At 37.2% G+C, this 20381-nt stretch overlaps 1 protein-coding gene across 16 annotated transcripts in view; it reads right to left on the bottom strand.

The window, feature by feature from the left end:
* The window catches only part of LOC135205702 (uncharacterized), a 1031110-nt gene that overhangs the window by 35836 nt on the left and 974893 nt on the right, over positions 1–20381 (bottom strand). For all 16 annotated transcript variants that reach the window (XM_064236823.1, XM_064236798.1, XM_064236782.1 and 13 more), the window contains 4 exons: positions 18241–18479; positions 14903–15074; positions 5781–5953; positions 2132–2312 (listed from right to left, as the gene is read on the bottom strand). In XM_064236823.1, the coding sequence (XP_064092893.1) occupies positions 2132–2312; positions 5781–5953; positions 14903–15074; positions 18241–18479 (765 nt within the window). The remainder of the gene's footprint in view (positions 1–2131; positions 2313–5780; positions 5954–14902; positions 15075–18240; positions 18480–20381) is intronic.

Here is a 20381-nt window from a genome sequence, read left to right as displayed (position 1 = left end):
ATGTACATTGCAATTTAGGAGTGAGGTTGAGGTATACAAAGCCAAGGGAGGGAGCCATACATGCCAAAAGTTCAATACTAGGAAATGACTAGAATCAGAAAAGGCAGGGCCAAAAGGAGTGTTTCTAAGGTTTATGAGTTTCCAATGTTAAAAGATCCTGAAGATGGGCACTTCCAAGTAATGAGTCTGCAATGTAAGAAAAATCCAGTGTAGGACACTCGCCCAACACAAGAGGTGTAAAGAAATATAAGCCTCCAAAGTTATTGGATGAATTATGAGGCTGTGGAAGATGAAGTAATTTAATCCATTCCCCAATAAAAGTACATGGTCTAATGCAGTGATGGAACCAAATAGAACAAATCTGCTGTTAAAAAAAAAAAAAAAAAAAAAAAAAAACCAGCAGATTTGTCAATCACAGAGCTTCAGGTGAACTGGCAGATATTATACCACTTCAACTAGTATGAAGAACTTGGGAATGGTCAACATGAAAAGATGGTTTATTCTACATATAAGACCATGAAATTCTCAAGCAGTTTTGATGAAATCCACACTCTCCACTTTAGACTTGGCAGCACTTGATTAACCAATTAGTATCCCTGAAGAAATCTGTACCTCACAGTTATTTGGAATAAAGTTTCATTTTTATGGATTTGCATAAAACCACAAACATCTATTGGGTCAACCAAGAGACCTTTGAATGCCATAGGACAGCTTACAATATAGCAACTTTCTTAGAGTATTGCTTATCTCCATAGGCCCCTAAACTTTAGTTCATTAATTATCCTGAAGGATGGCCTGATATTACACAATTCCATGATGATAGATCCAGCAGTCGACCACTCAAAGATATTTCTGAATAGTAATTTGAAACTATTTGTGATAAATTTGGTAGTATGAAAATCTACATTGTGACAAATTTGACTCAATTTCCTAAATCTAAAAGAAAACTTCATAAATGGCTATGTGTACTATGCAATATCCTTAATTTACTATCAATTTTACACATGGGACTTGAACTTACATGGATACAGAGATCCACAGGGGTGTCCTGGAACCAATCCATCACGTTTTTCAAGGGCAAATTGTATCCTAATATTAAATGAAGAATCAAAGGAGGGTATATTTTGGAATATCTAATTGTTAAGGGATATGAACTTGAATGAAAGCTTTTACTATTCATGTGTTATGTACAATGGGGAAAAATATGCTTGTCACCAAGAGCTATCATAAAAGCCTAATATGACAGTGTATTTATACAGACAACAGTAAAAGTTTACCGATGTGGCCCTTTTGTAAAAAGGTTTTACAACACAGTTTTGTTTGTTATAGTTGCACGGTTAACCCTCACTATTCATAGAATTTTGATTCATGGACTCACCAATTCGAACATATATGTACACATTATTCCCAGAAAATTTGCCTATTTGTGGCATTTTTCACTGAGAATTATTCACAAATTACTGTATTACTGATTTTCATGACTAAATGCTCTTTTATGTGATAAAACTATTACACTACTCAAGTATAAGCATTCTTAGGGGATTTTTTGCTGTTTTAACTATCAAAATAAAATAGGCAGTCCTAAGCATTTTTTTAGAAGTTTTCAAGCATTCACGGATTAAAGCTATTTGTGAGCAGGGAGGGGTGTGTGTGTGGTACCAATCACCCGTGAATATGGGGGACCCTCTGTACAGGACATGGCAGAAATTCTGATTTCATTATGTTTGTTTTATTCCAGAGGAGGGATTTTCTACAACTAAAGATTCTGTGCATAGTAGCAGAAATTCTTTGTAAGGATTATAAATGACACTTTAACATGGAGTCGAAAGAACTATGCTAAGTTGAAGAAAGCTTGAGGGTTACAAATTATTAAAAAAGGATATAAATGAGTTCAATATATTTACTGTAGACTGTACAACTATCTTTTAAAGATGAATTGATGAAAAACAAACCAAATTCAATATGGTAGGCTCACATAAAATCTTGGAAGGCTTAACTACCCTATTTTTTTTACTCAAGGACCTGGCCTCTGGAAACTAGCTTGGTCATAAGTTCTTGTACTGGGTAAAAATAACATACAACCATATGAATATCCATCCAACTGCTATGATCATAAATTCACTGTACTAACCTATCAGTTCAGCCTGTGAGAGAGGAGTCATTGGCATAATTGGGTTTATATCACAGTCAGAATAATCATATGTTTCTTCCCACAACTCTCTGGCTAAAGCAAGTCCAACCTTGCGTTCATCTCCACATGCTCGTTTTCCAGCCCATACGTATAATTCTGCTCCAAAATCAAACACTAGCACCTGAAAAATAAAGATTTAAGTCAAACATAAACTGATAAAAAAAAAAAGGAGCCAAAATTAAGTCTCAACATGAACTTAGATTAAAAATTAACACATACTTTTGATACAAACCAGAATCTCTATTATACACAAAGTTTAATAATAAGCAAATTTTATAATTTGGAACCTCTATAACAATTATGTTTAATGTAATGTTGCTGTAGGAATTTAAGCATTTATGTATTAAAAAAAAAGGTTTGTGATCCTAAATGGTTGGTCATGGTCACTTATACAAATAGCTAGCTATAAGATCAGTTAGGGGTCTCTGTCAGTCCAGCATAATCAAGATCTGAAGAAGAATATGGGAAGGTGAAATTAATATCATATGGTACAGTACATGCAAAAACAAGAAACAACACTGTTTGGTATTGATAAAGATTAATTACTGATAAGGTAGAAAAAATTACTTAGAAAGGAGCAAACGGAAGAAATTTTTTTTGTTACTCTAGTGAATGTGAGTACATATCTAGTTTCACTAGAAATGTGTTAAAGCAGTGCTACATATTTGATGCTGTTTAGGGAAAGACAATACCTAGGATATTTACTTTACGGGTACTATTCTTAAATGTTTCATGAATAATAAAGTTAGTTGATGCCATTTTAAAAGTGTTCAGAGACTGCAAAACATCCACCAAAGGACATTTTTTGTTGGGTAATTGAGAGAGCATAATAGAGGCCCAAAAGGTCCCATTTCCCCCCAACAGGTACATTCCTCCTTCTTCTAAATTTCTATCATATGCTACCAGAACTATGGTTCACCTTTTAGCAAATTTTTTGTGAATTCACACATACATTTTTACATATTCTTGCTAAACAGTAGAAAAACAAAAACAAATTATAAGTAAAAAGAGAAATTAACTGACTCAAACTTAACCTTTTTGTATAAAAAGAGAAACTAACTTACTCAAACTTAACCTTTTTGTAAGCAAACATACAGATCAGAGTTTTTGGCAGTTTGTTTACAATATTATCACAGCCATTCCTTGTTGGACTGTATTACCTGATACTATGCAATGCACTGTAAATTGTACTATAAGTTTTGTGTTTCCTTACTTTCTACCTGCCTAGCTGACCAACATGAGCTGTTTTATACTTTATGAATTAACATGAGTGCTCTTACTCTTAATTCTGTTGCAAAAAGTGTAATAATCTTTATGTGAAACTCATAATCAGCTACATATATCCTTTCTCAAAGTATGCTATTTCCGATTTCATACTGCCATGGTATATTGTGCCTTAAATAGCACAGTATAGCATTACTAAGTGTTCTTTGCTGCATCCCAATAGCCCATTATTTGGCAGCTTGATGTACTTCCGTTTTGTGAAGCAAAGAGCATTCTAATTATTAATTCATTTACCATTCCATTTAGTCTTTCCCCATCTAGAAGTTTGTATCCATCAATATGGTCTCATTACTATATATGACTCACATTTTAGAGCAAGTAACTTAGGGCAGCTATATAACAATCAAGAAGACTGAGTTGTGCACTTAAATTACTGTAGTACTCTAATAATGCTATTTATTTATTGAAATGGTTTTAGTCTTGCTAAATTATCAATGATATATTCTAGTATAAACTGATGCATAGTTAACTTCTTTATAGCATCTTATTGCATATTAGTACTAATGTAATTTAAACAGAATATATGATATAAAGGTGTCAATGGTCTTACTTTCAATTATGTACTTTGGCAAAAACAAAATGGAGAGATATAAGATAAAAGATAATGTTTTTAATTGCTTGTGGAATAAGAAGAGGATCATTTAAACAAACCGTGGTATAAACAATTACCATGTTTCTGACTTCTATTTAATGTTGTATATGTCACCTGAGAATATCACAGTGAAAATCAACCCAAAATACACAACAGTCCTTTCAGCAATTTTCACATTTTACAGAACCTCCTTTACATAGTAGATGTTTCCTTTCTCACTTGCTAAAAAAATGTGCTTGTTATGCAGCGTCACAAAACCTCGACCCTTTCAGCATACTTCAAGTCATGAAAAAGTATGACCATTTGAGAGAGATTTTGAAGTGGCTATCAGCATATTCCATTAGTAACCATTTTTCATCTCTTGATGTTTGTCCAATTTTTTTGTGTTGTATAAAATAATTTCTTAATGTTGCATGTATTTCATATTGTTTCAAACCTTACCTACAACTAGGGTGATTATTGTTTTGCACAAGATAAGAGCAATTTGTTGAAAAAGAAGGGAAAACTGTGCATACAAAATATAAGAAAAAGGACACAACATAGTGTGGTTCTCTGTTTCACTCATAACACTGAAAATTAGTTCAATGTTGATGAGATTCCAAGCAACAAATCTTTTGGAGGCAATAAGATTAGTTATACTACAGGAAGAATATACTGAAAGTATCAACAATACAAAATGATAAGAGAATGAAAGTGAAATGGTGATACAACAGCAGTAGAGACTGGTGGCTTTACGCAGGAGCAAAGTGTAATATAATTTGAAAACTGTATCACATCTACGGCCTTTTACAGTAGTGCCAAGGCCTCCCCATACGCCAGAGGAAAATTGTAGCTTATTGAGCATCTCAAGTTTCTTACTTATTATTAATTTAATGGACAACTCTGTCAAGGAAATTTAATTACTTCAGATGTTTGGTATCCAGCCATTTTGAGTACCCTACAAGTCATCCTTGCTCTTGAATTTTTGCATGCACAGTTACCCTAGGATATTTAATGACATTACTTTGAGCATATTTGAGTAAAATGCCTGGCAATAGCATAAACAGGCATGTTGATTCTCATGCAAAGAGGGTTGGAAGATACTTCCAAGTTTCTTAAACCAGACACATTAGTAATTTAGTTGGAATTCCATTTCATATTTACATCTATATACATAACATAATTCTGTTTTAGAAAATTTGAATTTCAAAAGATTAAATATTTAGCTCTTATCTGTTTTTACACAGCTATTTCTAGAACTTGAATAATTTACATGATAGTGCTGATTTTATAAGGAAATCATTTTTTAATAATTGTAAACTATAATTAACTGTCTGAAAGCTTTTATTACAGGCAGTCCAGGGTTATGTTGGGTTCCGGTTACGTCACTTCGGACTTAGGGTGCTAGGCTCACGGCACCATTAATTCCAATTTTTTGGTGCCACAAGTGGATTCACAGTGCTGTAACCCGAATTTATGGGGCTGTAAGTGCTATTTATTCCCATTATAATTATGATGCTTCGGGTTACAGTAATTTTCGGCTTACGGGACAGAACCCCGGCTGTAAATCACGGATTGCCTGTACATGACTTATCTACAACATAATGGAAAAAACTTAACAGTTACTTTTATTAGAATAACTTTTTCCAGTATGTTTTATCAAAGTTTTTAAGAAGAATAACTGACTAAATTTATTTTTCAATGGTCTTATATCATAAGTAACTTCACACTAACCTTGTCTGAACTTAAAATTTCGTATTTTGGCATCTGCCCCCAGGCTTCTGGAACAGGTACAAGAGAATCTTCCTGGACTTCATATATTTTATTAGCAGCTACAAGGGATGCCTCTACATAGCCATCTTCATCAACAGCTCCACTGACATTAGCTACAGTACTGCTTTCTCCACCTGCATAAATATTAAACAATGTCAATAGGGGAACCATAAATGCTATTTCCCCCATTTATTCACTAACTACATATTTGAAAAAACATAGCATAATTAACTTTAATTATATCCATCATTCATGACATCAGTATGAACCATAAAAGTTACTCATACCATGTGTGACACGTATGGTCAAGTTTTATGCATAAGTGTTAAAAGAATGTCTAATCTACTTAAAAAAATATGAAAACAATTGTCTGCATACATTTGGTATTGAAGTCTAGCGGCACTGCACAAGAGTGAGAAATTAAGTAGACAAGGGATAAAATCTCCAAAAATGGAAGAATGTCTTAAAGCAGGAACTGCTCAAGAACTAAAAGGAAGATCTGAGAGAGAGAGGCAAAAACTTTGAGGTATGACCCCTCTAAGAACCACATGAGAGGGGCGCTGGAAAAGTCTGTGTAAGATATATGTTGTGAGGTGATGATCAAATCCATGATGAGATACCGAAAGACAACTGAAGAAAAATGAGTAACAGTCATTGTGGCTAGGAGCAGCAATAACAAGAACAAAGGGTTAAGACGAGACATAGAAGTGGGAGGACAGGAGTGGCAACATGTATTTATGACTAACACCTAAAATAAGATCATCTGGTGAACGAAAACATCTGTGGAAGGAAGAAGAAAAAAGTACCATTCCCAGAAGGCCACAGAGGAGTATCTTCAAGATATCAATAGTACTATTGACTTTCCTTCATCAAATCTTTAAAAGTGGACTGCAATATGTACTTGTAACTCAAGTTGACCTAAGATGTAGTAATATTCTATAAAACTGCTTGAAGAAGAGACAAAAGGGCTGGTGGCACTGACTATCATGATTGAAGATGCAAAAAAATTTTTAGGGGCAGGCCCATCTGCAGCAGACAGTGAACACAGCCAGCAGACATTTCAGAGGAGATAGATTGGCAATCTGCTCATATATCATAGTCATATTATTATATTGGAAACCAATTTGAGCCAGCAGCAGAATGTGTATTATTGGGATGAAAGACCTGACTGTTATACTGCATGCAGTCCCTAGTTGTCGGTGATCCAGTTTTATGGCTCTTGTCTAGCACTGAAGTTACCGAATTTTGGTGCCAGAAAGCACCAATTTCCAGTTATCGGCGCCATAAATCGCTGATTTTCGCTTATCGGCCATTTTCACGGTAAATCTAAATAATAACTCCGCGTCGGGCATTTCTTTGGAAATTACAGTTTCCTATAATATTCGGGTGGCTTATTAAGAATTTACCTTTATCTTTTGGGTGGTCGATTGTAATTAACCCCCAGGGGCCAGTTCTAAACATGGCGAAATACAGAGGATGCCCCAGTCCCTGGTGTATGTCGTATTCGCGGTTGCGTTTCTTGCGTCCATGGAGTTATTCTTTAGAATTACCATTTTCACTTATCATTAAACCGTTAGAATGGAACTGGCTCCCCCCATAACTGGAGACTGCCTACATACTTTGAAAATGGTGGGGATCTCAAGTGTTTGTCATGGACTACCAAAAAATACTACACATTATTGCTGAGGTAGGATAAAATTCAACGTGCAGAAAAATGTATAATAAGAATCTATATATAATAGTATTAATATTAATATATATATAGTATATATCTATATATATTATAATTCCTATACTATATATATATATAATATATTATATATATATTATATTATTATAATATATACTATATACTTTATATTATATATAAATAGTAATCAATATATAATATATCTATTATATATGTTATTATTATAATAGATATAATAATATATATAATATATATTATATATATACATATATATATACATTATATATATGTAGTGTATGTATTTATATATGAGCCATTCTGGAAAGCTTGTCACTGTTCCTGGCCTCATTGTGTAAGAGGCCTAGAAGTTGAAGAACGAGGCACTGCTGTGGTTGCAAGGGAAACAGCCACCCTGAAAATATCCCCCAAAAGCTGTTAACTTTTGGCACAGGTATGTCTGACCAACTATTGGTCAAACCTCCTTAGGAGAAAGAAATCAACCAATGACCTGCCTAAGGGGAAAACGAGGGCTAAGAGGAAACCAGTGCCCTGACGCCTCTCGGCTGCCTTAGGGAGTCAGGCTTTGGCGCTCGAAGGGCATCTACGAGTCATCGCCCCACACTGTTTCATTGTGGTAGCCGGTTACCGCTAAAGTTACTTTATGTAATAAATTAAGTTTCCTTAAATACTCGGGCCCTTGTGTAAGTTTTAGATCATACAGATCATGTTAAACTCACCCACTGAGTCTCATTTAAGCATGACACTCAGGACTGCAGCCGGACCTGTGTAAGTAGACCCCGAAGGGACAGGGTCATAAAAATGGTGTCTTGTGTCGTATGCTGCAAGGTGCTAATTAATAGTAAATATAGCGAACTGTGGGTCTTGTGAAATGCCTATTCACTGTGTTTATGATCTGAAAATAAACGATGGATCAGACATAAGAAACAAAGCACAAAGGGTTGACTTTGAAGTGATTCGCTAAAGCAAAATTATGCCTGCCTTCCTTTCATTAATGACTAAGTAACGAGTGGAAGATAGCGAACCAAGTCGGCAAGCAAAATTGTGATACCAAGCGTGAGAAATTTATGAAACGGGCAAATACTCACATGTGCTATGCATAAGAAAGTCAACAGAGTAGAAAAACTTGTGTGCAGTGTAAAAGTGAGGGAAATGGCTCGAATGCCTCTATGATGTTGGGAATGACAAACAGAAAGTGTGTCGTATTACTAGAGAGAAGATTAGCACGCCCCAAATTAAAAACAAACTGACTTTGGCTATGATAGCAAAGTGGAAACAGGCAACTGTCAGCGCAGTGATTATTATTTATAAACTAGAATTGCTATTGGTAGTGCCTTCATCGATCATCGGCAATGCCCAGAAGTAGATCATATATGGCGGACGGCAACGCATGCCCGCCAAAATTCTTTCCTGCCAAGGGAAAAGAAGAGTGCCTGGAGTCAGCTGTGTGGGCCTGGGAGTACAAGGGAAACCTTGTTGGGCAGGGGGAGGGATACCAGTTATCCCCCCCCCCCCCAGAGTAATAGAATGAGATTGTCAGAGTTGGGGACTCCCCGTATTGGACAACGCACACACCCCCTCAAGAGCAGGAATGACTAGGAAGGAGATATTGGGCACTTTCCTCCTTCCCCCGGCCCCTCTAGCCATTGAAGAGACAGTATCCACCTTCAGGATGGATGGAGGAGTGTGAGCTGTAAGATTCGGTCTGGTATAGGCCAAGCTGTTAGATGCAAAGAATTGTAGGTTAAGAACAGCTGACAGCCGTTGGATGGCAGCTGACGACAGCAAGGGAGTGTAACGAGACACTCCTTTCTTCCCCTCAAGAGGAGGGGGAAGGCAACGTGGAGAGAGGAAGGAGAGTCAGGTGGGATCCTTCCTTGGCGACATGGGAGACGAGGAGAGTAGTTACTGACCAGCATGAATAATTCTGTCAGTGAGGATCTTTGTGAAGAATTTAAACAGTCTGGGTGTGAAAATTTGGGCAACCTGCATTGAAGCCCAAGTTTTTTTTATTCACTGCAGTTTAAATTTTTATTGTAAATATTAAATTATCAAAAGGCTTTGTAATTAGTTTATTGTAAGTTTATGTGTTTCTAAGAGTGTGTCCTTGGTGGGAGTGATTAGTTTATTGTCAGTTATGTGTTATCAGAGTGTGTCCTTTTGATTTGAATTTTTAAGTTATTCTAGTAATTTGTCTGGAAAATTTTGTTCTTGTCAGGAGTAACATAAACTATTTTAGCTAGTTGTTTGTCGATTTTTCAAAATCTGATTTGTGTTGGCTGAACACTTTTGTGATTTATCTGTGAATGCAGAGTAAGCAGTTCACTGATATAGCATTGATTAATGTTTTGTGGAAATTGTTGATGGTTTTTGTTTATTTTGTTTATTTTTGTTGACAGCATTTTTCAAGTCCTCCACCTCGATGGCAGGAGACCAAAAACCCCACTCTAGAGCCTCTCCTCAGTAGCCAAAGTGGTTGTCGAAGAAACCCACTGATAGTGTGTAATGTTAAATTTATTGTTATTATTATTCGTTATCTGGCTGCTGACCTCTTTGAGATTCTCATATGTAAATCTGATTGTTATTCTTGTTAAGTAATATCACAGAAGATAATGCCTACCCATTGCCCTCGATCGAAGAGCTTGAATTGTCTTTGTTGAGTGTAGCCTGGGCCGTTGCCCCCTTTAGGATGTCAGTTGGCCTACCGTCTTCTGCCCCTTTAGTGGTAGGCTAGTTTACGGCTCCCGAGAGGTGGTTTTCACTGATCGGTTGCTGTGGCCAGGCGATCACGACTCATCCACTCTCCTCCAGACACTCCCCTACCACCCCTGTCCCGGACTCGTTCCGGCGCTGCCTAGTTGGCTCGCTTCCCAAGTAATCCTACCGATGAACGACAGCTAGAGTGTAGAGCTTGGTCCAGGGGATTAGTCGGAGGAGATTGGGTGATTAGTAGATTATGTAATCTCTATTGGTATGTCTCCGGGCCTGTGTGTTTTCTGGCAAGGTGGGGTCTACCATCACACCCGCCAGGAGGCTATATGCCGGATTGTACGTACCACTGTTCCGCCGCTCTGTTTTCCGTACTCCTCTATGTTATCGCTGCTTCCCCACTCCAGTGGGGGCGGAACTGGGCTTAGAGCTGCGTTTCTAATTGTCTTGGAACTGCTTCTCTTCCCCGGTGCGATCAGACTCAGGCCTAGGTTTTACCTATTTTCCCTGTTCTGCTCGTATCAAGCCCAACCCCACCGGTTTTAGCTATTGTGATAATGAGATTATGGATTCCGGAGTAGGCGGAGACATTCAGAGATTAATGTTAAGAAATTTTTTTTATGTAGCCTCTGTTGGTATGTCTCCGGACCTGTATTTATTCTGGCGAAGTGTGGTCTACCATCACATGCGCCAGAAGGTATACACTGGAGTTCTACGTACCGTTGTTCCCACCGCTCTGTTTTCCATCTTCTATGTTATCGCTGCTCCCCACTCCGGTGGGGGCGGAACTGGGCTCAGAGAATGCGCCTACAATTGGTTAGGTTTCGCTACTCTACTCCAGTGCGATCAGACTCAGGCTTAGGTTTTACCTTGTTTATAAGTTGAAGATTATACTCGATATTGCCTTTAGCTGGTTAAGTATCTAGTTGAAGTGTACTCATACCGCCGGAATTAACTCCGGCAGCATTATCTGACGATACTCATTTATCTTTCCAACTTACATATGGTCCGATGCCAGGAGACGGGTTGTCCGGCCATCCTGTACAAACCGTATGGGCATGAGGTCTGCCGGTCTCATGCCAGCTGCGCCATCCACTCGGTAGGTAGCATACTCGCCTCATTGTTACTCTGAATTTTATGTTACACATTTCAGTTGGGAAAATTCCCGGACAATGGGGAACCTAATTTGGTTATTTCTTACAGGTTGATCTGGCGCTCAAGACCTCCTCGATGTCGGCCCTTAAGGCACGGGTAGGGGCTGTCGGAGGAGATGTGCGCCATCCTCTACCCCACCATCCAAGTTTCGGCAGCAGTACCGGCGGGAGTAGCGGCTCCCACCATTGAGCATATCCGCCATGAGACCCAAGCCCCCCCGGAGGACCAAGAGGGCTTGTGTGATGTCGTGACGGAGGAGGTGGCGGCCATCAGCCTGCACCAAGAGCCTATGGCCACCGAGGAACAGGATGTAGGTAGGGAGGTAAGTGAGGCAGGTGGTCGTGGGACTAATCTTCTCTCTTTCAGTCCAACTCCTTCTTCTTCTCCTTCCTTTCAGGGCTTCCCTGGGAAGTCCACTTTCACTTGGAATAGGTCGGGCTCGGTAATCCCCAAATTAAAAACCTTGAAGACAAAGTCCCTGCCGAAGGCGGGTAAACCAGCCAAGCCTTTTCTGGCAGACTTCGCCAGGTCGTCATCGGCTCCCAAGTGTGTTATTTTCTGTCTTTTTGTTACCACCATTTTTGTTGTGAGTGTAAAGAACTTATTGACTTGAGTATTGGTATTGATATGTTTCCAGGTAAGAGTGAGTGTTGATTATTTTGAATTTTTTGTTGTTGTTGAAAATCTTGTATTGCTGTAAAACGTGTTCAATTCACATATAACTTTTGGTTTGTACACATGTCAACTGGCCCTATTAAATATAGTTAATTTTAATAAGTTTAAACCAGAAACAATGCAGTAAGAAGCTAGCAATTGAATAGTACAGAGACATCAGCTTTGCAGAGATGCAAAGACTTGGGGAGGGAGTGATGAGCCATTCCGGAAAGCTTGTCACTGTTCCCGGGGTCTCATTGTGTAAGAGGCCTAGAAGTTGAACAACGAGGCACTGATGTGGTTGCTGGGAAACAGCCACCCTCAAAATACCCCCCAAAAGCTGTTAACTCTTGGCGGTGGTATGTCTGGCCAACGACTGGTCACCCCTCCTTGGGAGAAAGAAAAAACCAATGACCTGCCTAAGGGAAAAACAAGGGGGCTAAAAGGAAAACAGTGCCCTGACGCCTCTCGGCTGCCTTAGGGAGTCAGGCTTGGGCACTCAAAGAGCATCAACGTGCCATCAACCCTCACTGTTCCGTTGCCGTAGCCAGTTACTGCTAAAGTTAATGTGCGTAATTATTAGTTTCCTTAAATACTTGGGCCCTTGTGTAAGTTTTAGATAATACAGATCATGTTAAACACATCCATTGAGTCTCATTCAAGCATGACCCCCAGGACTGTAGCCAGTCAGAATGGATTAATTTTGTATCCTGAGGTACTACTGTGTGTGTGTGTGTATATATATATATATATATATATATATATATATATATATATATATATATATATATATATATATATATATTATATATATATATAGTATGTATATATATATATATATAGTATATAATATATATATATATATATATATATATATATATATATATATATATATATATATATATATATGTATATGTATATATATATGTATATATATGTATATATATATATATATATATATATATATATATATATATAGATGTATATATATATAAAGGTAGTCCCCGGTTAATGGTGGGTGGCATCGGTTAACGGCATTTCAGTTTTACAGTACTTGGCTAATAACAACATTAACCAGATTTTCTCTGCTGGTAGGCATTTTATTGGTTCTGATAGTTGCTTAATGGCACCTTATGAGGACCATAGACACTATTGGCCTAAGCAATGCCATTAATTCAGTTAATAGTGATTCTCAGTTACTGGCGCTCGGGCAATAACCAAACCCCCCATATACACATTCTCCGGATTCGCGGACTCACACATTCGCGAATTCCTCCCTGGAACGTTTTCCCCGCATTATTCGCGGAAAATTCGCCTATTCGCGATATTTTTCTATGTGAAATATCCACAAATTCCTGGTAACTTTTAGTGGGGATTTCTTGAGTTTTAACTACCAAAATAGGTTTTAAGCATCTTTGTAGGGGTTACAAATATTCGTGGGTTCTAACTATTCATGGGGGGGGGGTCTGGTACGCATCCCCCGCAAATAAGGGGGGACCACTGTATGTATGTGGGCCTTGAAGGCTCGAGGAGTCTCGGAATGATACACCAGTAGGGGCTTCACCCTGCAATCCCCACTGGCGTTTGAACAAAGTGCGAGCGTAAGCCTGTCTTTCATAGGCATATGCCCGGGTAGCTTCTTCTCTTCCTCCGTGATGTACGTCTGACGAGGCATTTTTTTCCAAAAAAGGCCAGTCTCATCACAGTTGAAGACTTGCTGAGAACTGTAGCCTTCCTTGGTCATCATCTCGTCGAACGTCTTTTTAAAGGCTTCGGCCGCTTTCGTGTCCGAGCTGGCAGCCTCCCCATACCGCACCACCGAATGGATGCCAGTCCGTTTACGGAATTTCTCGAACCACCCATGCGAAGCCTTGAACTCTGGGGTTGGCGCTGATGTCCCTTCTCCTCCGTCGTCTTTCGCCTGGGCAATCAAATCGCCGAAAATAGCGCTGGCCTTGTGGGAGATTGCCGTCTCCGTTATTGTATCGCCAGCGATTTCTTTGTCTTTTATCCAGACAAGAAGCAGCCGTTCCATCTCGTCGTGCACGTGGGTCCTCTTGCTGGACAAAATAGTGATGCCCTTGGAAGGTGTAGCTGCTTTGATGACATCCTTCTGCTTAAGGATGGTGCCATAAATTAAGAACTGCTGAAGTAATATCCATGATTTCCCTTGCTCTATCCAAGATTTCCCTTGTTCAGCATTTTATGGTGTATTTGGAACAATTTCATTTAATACAGTTGAAAGACTGAGAGATGAATGCTAATATTGCTTACGGTGTCACCATTTTTTTGTGGATATTCTTTGTACACATTATTTTCACATGGTAAAAACAAGACTGAACTATCATATGCACTAAATAAATCTATCACTAAACACTAATTGCTAGTGAATGGAACCATATTCTTTTCCTTTTGCTGCTTAAAATTTGTGAGACTTTTCAGGCTTTGTAATGCTATATCAAGAATCAATAGCAGCTACATACTAAAAAATGAAAAAATAAATAGTGTCCAAATTAGCTGAAGCATGCCTTCAACGGCACTCTCATCTGATAACATTTTAATCTACTGACTGAAAATACTGAAAAGTACATTTAGTGGAAGAGGCTATCAGACAAAAGGGGCTTAACACAAAACTTCTTGTGGTCCTCAAAAAGGCTCATAAGAATTACCTAAAAAAAATTCTATGCTAAGACATCCACATCAAATAGTTAGTGCCATTCTGGTTATTCTGAGCCTTTCTGCTAGTTTTCTGACTATCTGTTTCTCTCCACTTCTCATCTTATGTTTACAAAACCATGATCTTTGAGATCTCAGTCTAAAACTTAGTAAACAAAATTATCATTTAACCAAGACTTACCTAACAAAGACCAAAACCTCTTCTTTCTCTCACTGGACGAATTTTCGTCAACCTCTATGAGATTCTTTGCTGTACTGATGCCCATGTCTTTTTGTTGAAGAATGTACTGACCAATTTCAGCAGCCTTGGCTCTCTCAATAACATTGGCAAATTCACCCTTGTAATGGAAAACCTGACAAAAATAAATTAAAATTAAATACAGTACAATTCCATATCAATGAATAAGTACTTATAAGTACGTGCATACATATTACATAAATTATTCACTGTGATGGCAACACTATTATTTTGACAGATGAAAAATTACACTGTACAGTGGTAGTGAAGAACTTCATCAAAGAGCAAAAGACAAATCCATGAACTGTAACGCTACATATGGAAAAAGTTGAAATACTAATTTTTTAAATTTTGCACTCAAATCTTAAGAGTACTGTGGATTATATTAGTTTGACTAAACTTAATTTCGTTTCATCAACAACAATTTCTTTACATAAGACTTTATTGTATCCATGCAAGCTACCTAAACATTCCATATAGGAGGAAAAATCCTTTCTGTTCATCTGGCTTGATTAAATGCCTTGCTGGATTCCTCAACTTGCTGTCATCAAACCAAGTCCCTTACTGTACATGGGGTTCTTGTAAACAGCTTGTAAACTCCTCCCCCAGACAAACTGCTTATGGAACTTGTTTCAATTAATCAATCATGATACGATAATATTCTTTATCTAAACAGTACAAAACAATAGATTCTTTATAGTGAAGGTGTTCCAGAGCAATAAACCTTGTCAAATTACATTCAATTGATCAGTTGAGTGAGGCTTCTGCCACAACTCCTGGTAGATGCATGGTTTTGTAAGTGCCCTGCTATCTTTAGTTCCTTGCTACTTTTAAGTGTTAAACCTTAGCTTTCTGAGCAGCCATTGCTTGTTTGGCTTTATCCTCTCTCTTTATGAGTCAGCTGTTTTCTCAAATTAGTGATTTCAAATTAACTTTGGCAACTATTATTTCATTTTGATGCACAGTTTTGGATGCGATCATTTGAAGTGTTATACCTCACTTTCCATAGTTACAAAGCAAGGACTATTGTATCAATACTGAGAAAAGAACACTTAGTCAGTATCTTATGAACAGTGAAGGTGAGTGGCTGATAACAGCTTGGGATAAAAAGCTCATCTTTGCTAATAAACAGCCTGAAAAGTATAAGGAAAGGATCAACAGCACAAGAACAGAGAAATAGAAAAACACACAAATGCAAGGCTGGTTCTAGGTAGGGCTGGAGAGGTCATCTGACAATGGCTAACTATGGGATAGTTCAAGGAGGAAACTGAACACATGATGATGGTAGCTCGAGATGACACATACAAAATAAAATATTAAACGAATGAATATCAATATCACCTATGCATTGAAAATACAAGAATTTGAAGACAGTCAACCACATAACAAGTGAAACCCCCCATTAGATCAAATTAAAAATAAGGGAAGGCATGACACAGTTGCTAACACCTTGCAGGAAAATCTGTAAAGTAAATACACAACCATGCATCGACAAGTGGTACAACCATATGTATACTACCCATAAATGATGAAAATAAAAAAATCAAGTTACTTTGAGATTATGATGTGAGGACTGACCATGTGATACAAGTTTGGAGATTAGACCCAATCCTAGCAAATGGGAAAACCAAGAAAGTATCTCTGGTAAGTGTAGCCATACCATGGCTTGTGTAACACCCTACTTGCTTCTGCTTCTATTTGCTTGCTCAAGACATTTGTATCCAGTGGTGCATCTGCCTCTACCTGGTTTAGCACTTACCTGGATCTAGTAGTGCTAGCAACTCAATGGCATTCCATCTGTTTTGGAAACTCTTAACGCCAATGAACTCTGATGGTACTCATGCCTTATAAGATGATAATTCCTGGCTCATCTACTACAAGTAATTCTGGCACCTCTAAATGCTTTGTGTTAGTAGCCAGTGGTAGCTGACTTTGTTCTTTGCTTGATTTCACTGTAGATATGTCATGTGGCATGGGAGAAGAGGAATTCTTTATTTCTCACCAAGATGAAGCATTATTCAATGAAGCCTAGAATGGCAGCCTAAGCTTCCCCAGTAGCTTCAGCTGCTGAGCTAAAGACAAGAGTCAAATGGCTACAACCCTCACAAATAAAAGCACTTCCTTTCTAAAATGGCACTGTCTTCCTCATCTTAGACGAAACTTACATGAATGAGAGAGGAAGGGAATTTGTGCAATTTTAGATGATTTTAAATATACGAATGCTGGCCTACTTCACTGCTTCATTGCCCATTTCAGTCTTGCTGAAAAAGGGAATAAAAAATATTCCCAAAAGCTCTCTCTTTAGTTTTAATTTTAAATATATATGCAAGCATACATAACTGTGGATTTGTCTCTCTATTCCAAGACGTATGCTACCACGAGTATTTTATAATTACAGCTCTTGTTCCACTCATTAGATATCCTCTTGAAGTCTCCTGAAACACAGAGATCTTATTTTCTTCAAGGTCCACTACACTTTCAATCCTGAAATATCTGCAGTCTCTTTTTGGCCTTGGTTCCCTTATGGTGGGTGCAGGAACAGGTACAAACCTGCCTAGTTTATATTCACTGTGAAGAGTGCTATTAACAAAACCAATGCAATATAATGCGTTGCACATAGAGGAAAAGACCCCAAACATACTTTTTAAAATTTATCATAAAGTTCAGGCAGATCATTGCCCATTCTTCCCTCGCAACTACCAGATAAAGTAAGCTAAACTCTTTTTATGACCAGTGGAATAAAAGCATATTTGTTGATAAACGTCTCAGGATACCTGGTACGTATTACAGAGAGAAATGCTAACTGAAGACCATTTAGCTTTAAAAGCCCCCATAAAATAGCACAGAGTTGGTTAAGTTTCTCAAGTTTCCAATTACATGCTAATTGATAGAAGAATAGTTGATATGCTAGACACAGATGGATAATTTGAACTTTTCACCAAAGATGGGGAAAAGTATTTGTTTAAGGTTTAGTTTTCAAATTACGTACTGATGTAATTTGATTTTGCTAATCTATAAATTTTATTTGCTTCCTAGCAACTTTCAGCCAAATTTCCATAGTTCAACTAGGAACTTTGAATTAATAATCCATGTGTTTTGGCCATGATACATGTTACTTTTCCGAAGAAAATGCCAGTTTCACACCGTACTTATGGTTTTTCAAGTTAAAATAAAAAAGTAATTACTGTCAATTGTCAGCTTTACTTCATATCACTGCTTCTAGAACAGGTAGCTTCAAAGCTACAAACATAATGAAAGCAAAGCACATTTGGAAGACTTACATCACTAGGTGTTATAAGAATGAAGTCATCTCCTTGATTAATACTGGATTTGATAGGTTGAACCAATCTTGTCTGTGCATGGCGCCTTCCTTTTACTTGCAGTAACATCAGAGAAGAATATGGTGCCATCTCACGGACTATAGGGTTATTTTCCACTTTCTTTAGGGCAACAGCTGAGAAGTTCTCCTTTGAGGCAAGACCAGCAAGAGCTTCAACTGCCATTGGTGATGCCTTTGACACTGAAAAAATATAAGATGCTTTGCACTAAAAGCAAGGACAATATCATTAATTAATGTTGATACATTACTTCTAGATTCTTCTAGAACACTTGGATATAGCAGTGCATAGGGGCATTTAGATGTTTATGATCTAGTTACCTAATATATAGTTATACTTATTTTTTAAACTTAATTAAATAATTATAAAGATTTAGTTACATAACAAAAACTTGTCTCCAGAAGTTCAGTTGCCTGTTAATCAAGTTATTTTTAAACTACTGCAAATGACAAAGGTTACATCTCCCATACTTACTATCAGCAACTGCCACAATCAATGACAACTAAAATAAGTGAAAGGCACAACTAGCCACTCTTATTATACAGGCTTCATCTCTAACAATGAAAACACATAAAAGATACATGTTCAAATAATTTTAATAATTAACTTTCTTCCTTCTCTCCCACTTTATTAAATTACCAATACCAAAGTAATTATGAATACGTACTATCATTCTTTCCTAATGAAAAATGAAGATAAGAGAGAGAGAGAGAGAGAGAGAGAGAGAGAGAGAGAGAGAGAGATGGGGTTAGTTGGTAGAAAAATGAAGCAAAACATACGACAGAGGGAACGTCTGTAAATTGTAAAGGTATTTCCATGTAAGCCTAATCAAGCATATAAGAACATTAAAAATAAAAGATAATAAACATAAGAATAAACTTGAGTACGTATATCAAACTATGAGTAACCGCATATGTGAATGCTACTGTGTTGTAAATTATAGCTAGAGCTCATTATATATAAAAAATGTTCACTATGTAAAACACAAAATATCCAACAAATATAATAAAACAAAGGTAACACAACTTGTAATATGACTGGCATATAAAAGGTAAGTAATTACACTTCACTAATTGACTATGACATTGAGGGAGGAAAGGTAAAGTGTAAATTACTAAATTCAGTAAAATTACCAAATAAATAAAAACAAAAGGTAAATCATTTATGAAGAGATGCCATTGGTATCTAAATGGCACCAAACAACATTAAGGAGACAGGTAAAAAAGCATAAGGGTAAAAATTTATACTTACTACTAGTTACACACAAACTAGAAGGGTGAAAATAACAAAAATAAGTACGTATGTACAAGCATAAAAATTCACTTACAAAAAGAATGGCAAAATAGTAAAGCTAGCTAAAGAGAATGAATAGCAAATAAACCACTTGTTAACCTGTGGTAACCATAAAGCTGCAAATCAGTCAAATAAAGTGAAAGACTTGTTCCTCACTGAACCATTAAAACAACACCAAAAAAGTAGTAAAAATTGCATGTATGTATACTCAAAAGTTTTTGACTAGACTGCTGGTCACTACCCAGTTAAAATCTCTAGCTATAACTAAACTAACTCATAGTTTTGAAAAACCAAAATAAGCACCATGAGAAATTTTAATACTGGTTGAAGAATGGTGATTTCACCAGGAAACTCCAAAGCAACTCCCTTTTTAACATACCTACTGACTCACATGTTAAGTATAATTTTTAAAGTTAGTGAAGGTTATTTCAACCGCAGCAAAAAATCTCTACTGTTACAGAAAATCCCTGTCAGGAAATTATGGGAAAAATCTTACATCCTCATAACAAAATAAAATAAATATATCAGTAAAAACTTAGGAAAAGAGGAGCTTCACTGAAGATCAAACAAACAAAGCTGAGAACAACCTTTAACTGGAACTGAAAGCATAAGCTGTTGACAGCTGGCCAGACACAAGACAATGCAATTGGCTTATAAAAGGGGGCCTTCCATCTACCCTGAACTTCTGTTTTTTTTTTTTTTTTACAGTGATCAGATGTGTCTGGTATTTTGTTCAATGGACAAAATGGGATTATAAATACCTTGCATGCATTTGTTGTAAAAGAAATAAT

The sequence above is a fragment of the Macrobrachium nipponense genome, chromosome 11 (assembly GCF_015104395.2).
Source record: "Macrobrachium nipponense isolate FS-2020 chromosome 11, ASM1510439v2, whole genome shotgun sequence".
Taxonomy (NCBI): Eukaryota; Metazoa; Arthropoda; class Malacostraca; order Decapoda; family Palaemonidae; genus Macrobrachium; species Macrobrachium nipponense.
The sequence above is the reverse complement of the archived record's forward strand: the minus strand, read 5'-3'. Positions and strand labels throughout refer to the sequence as shown.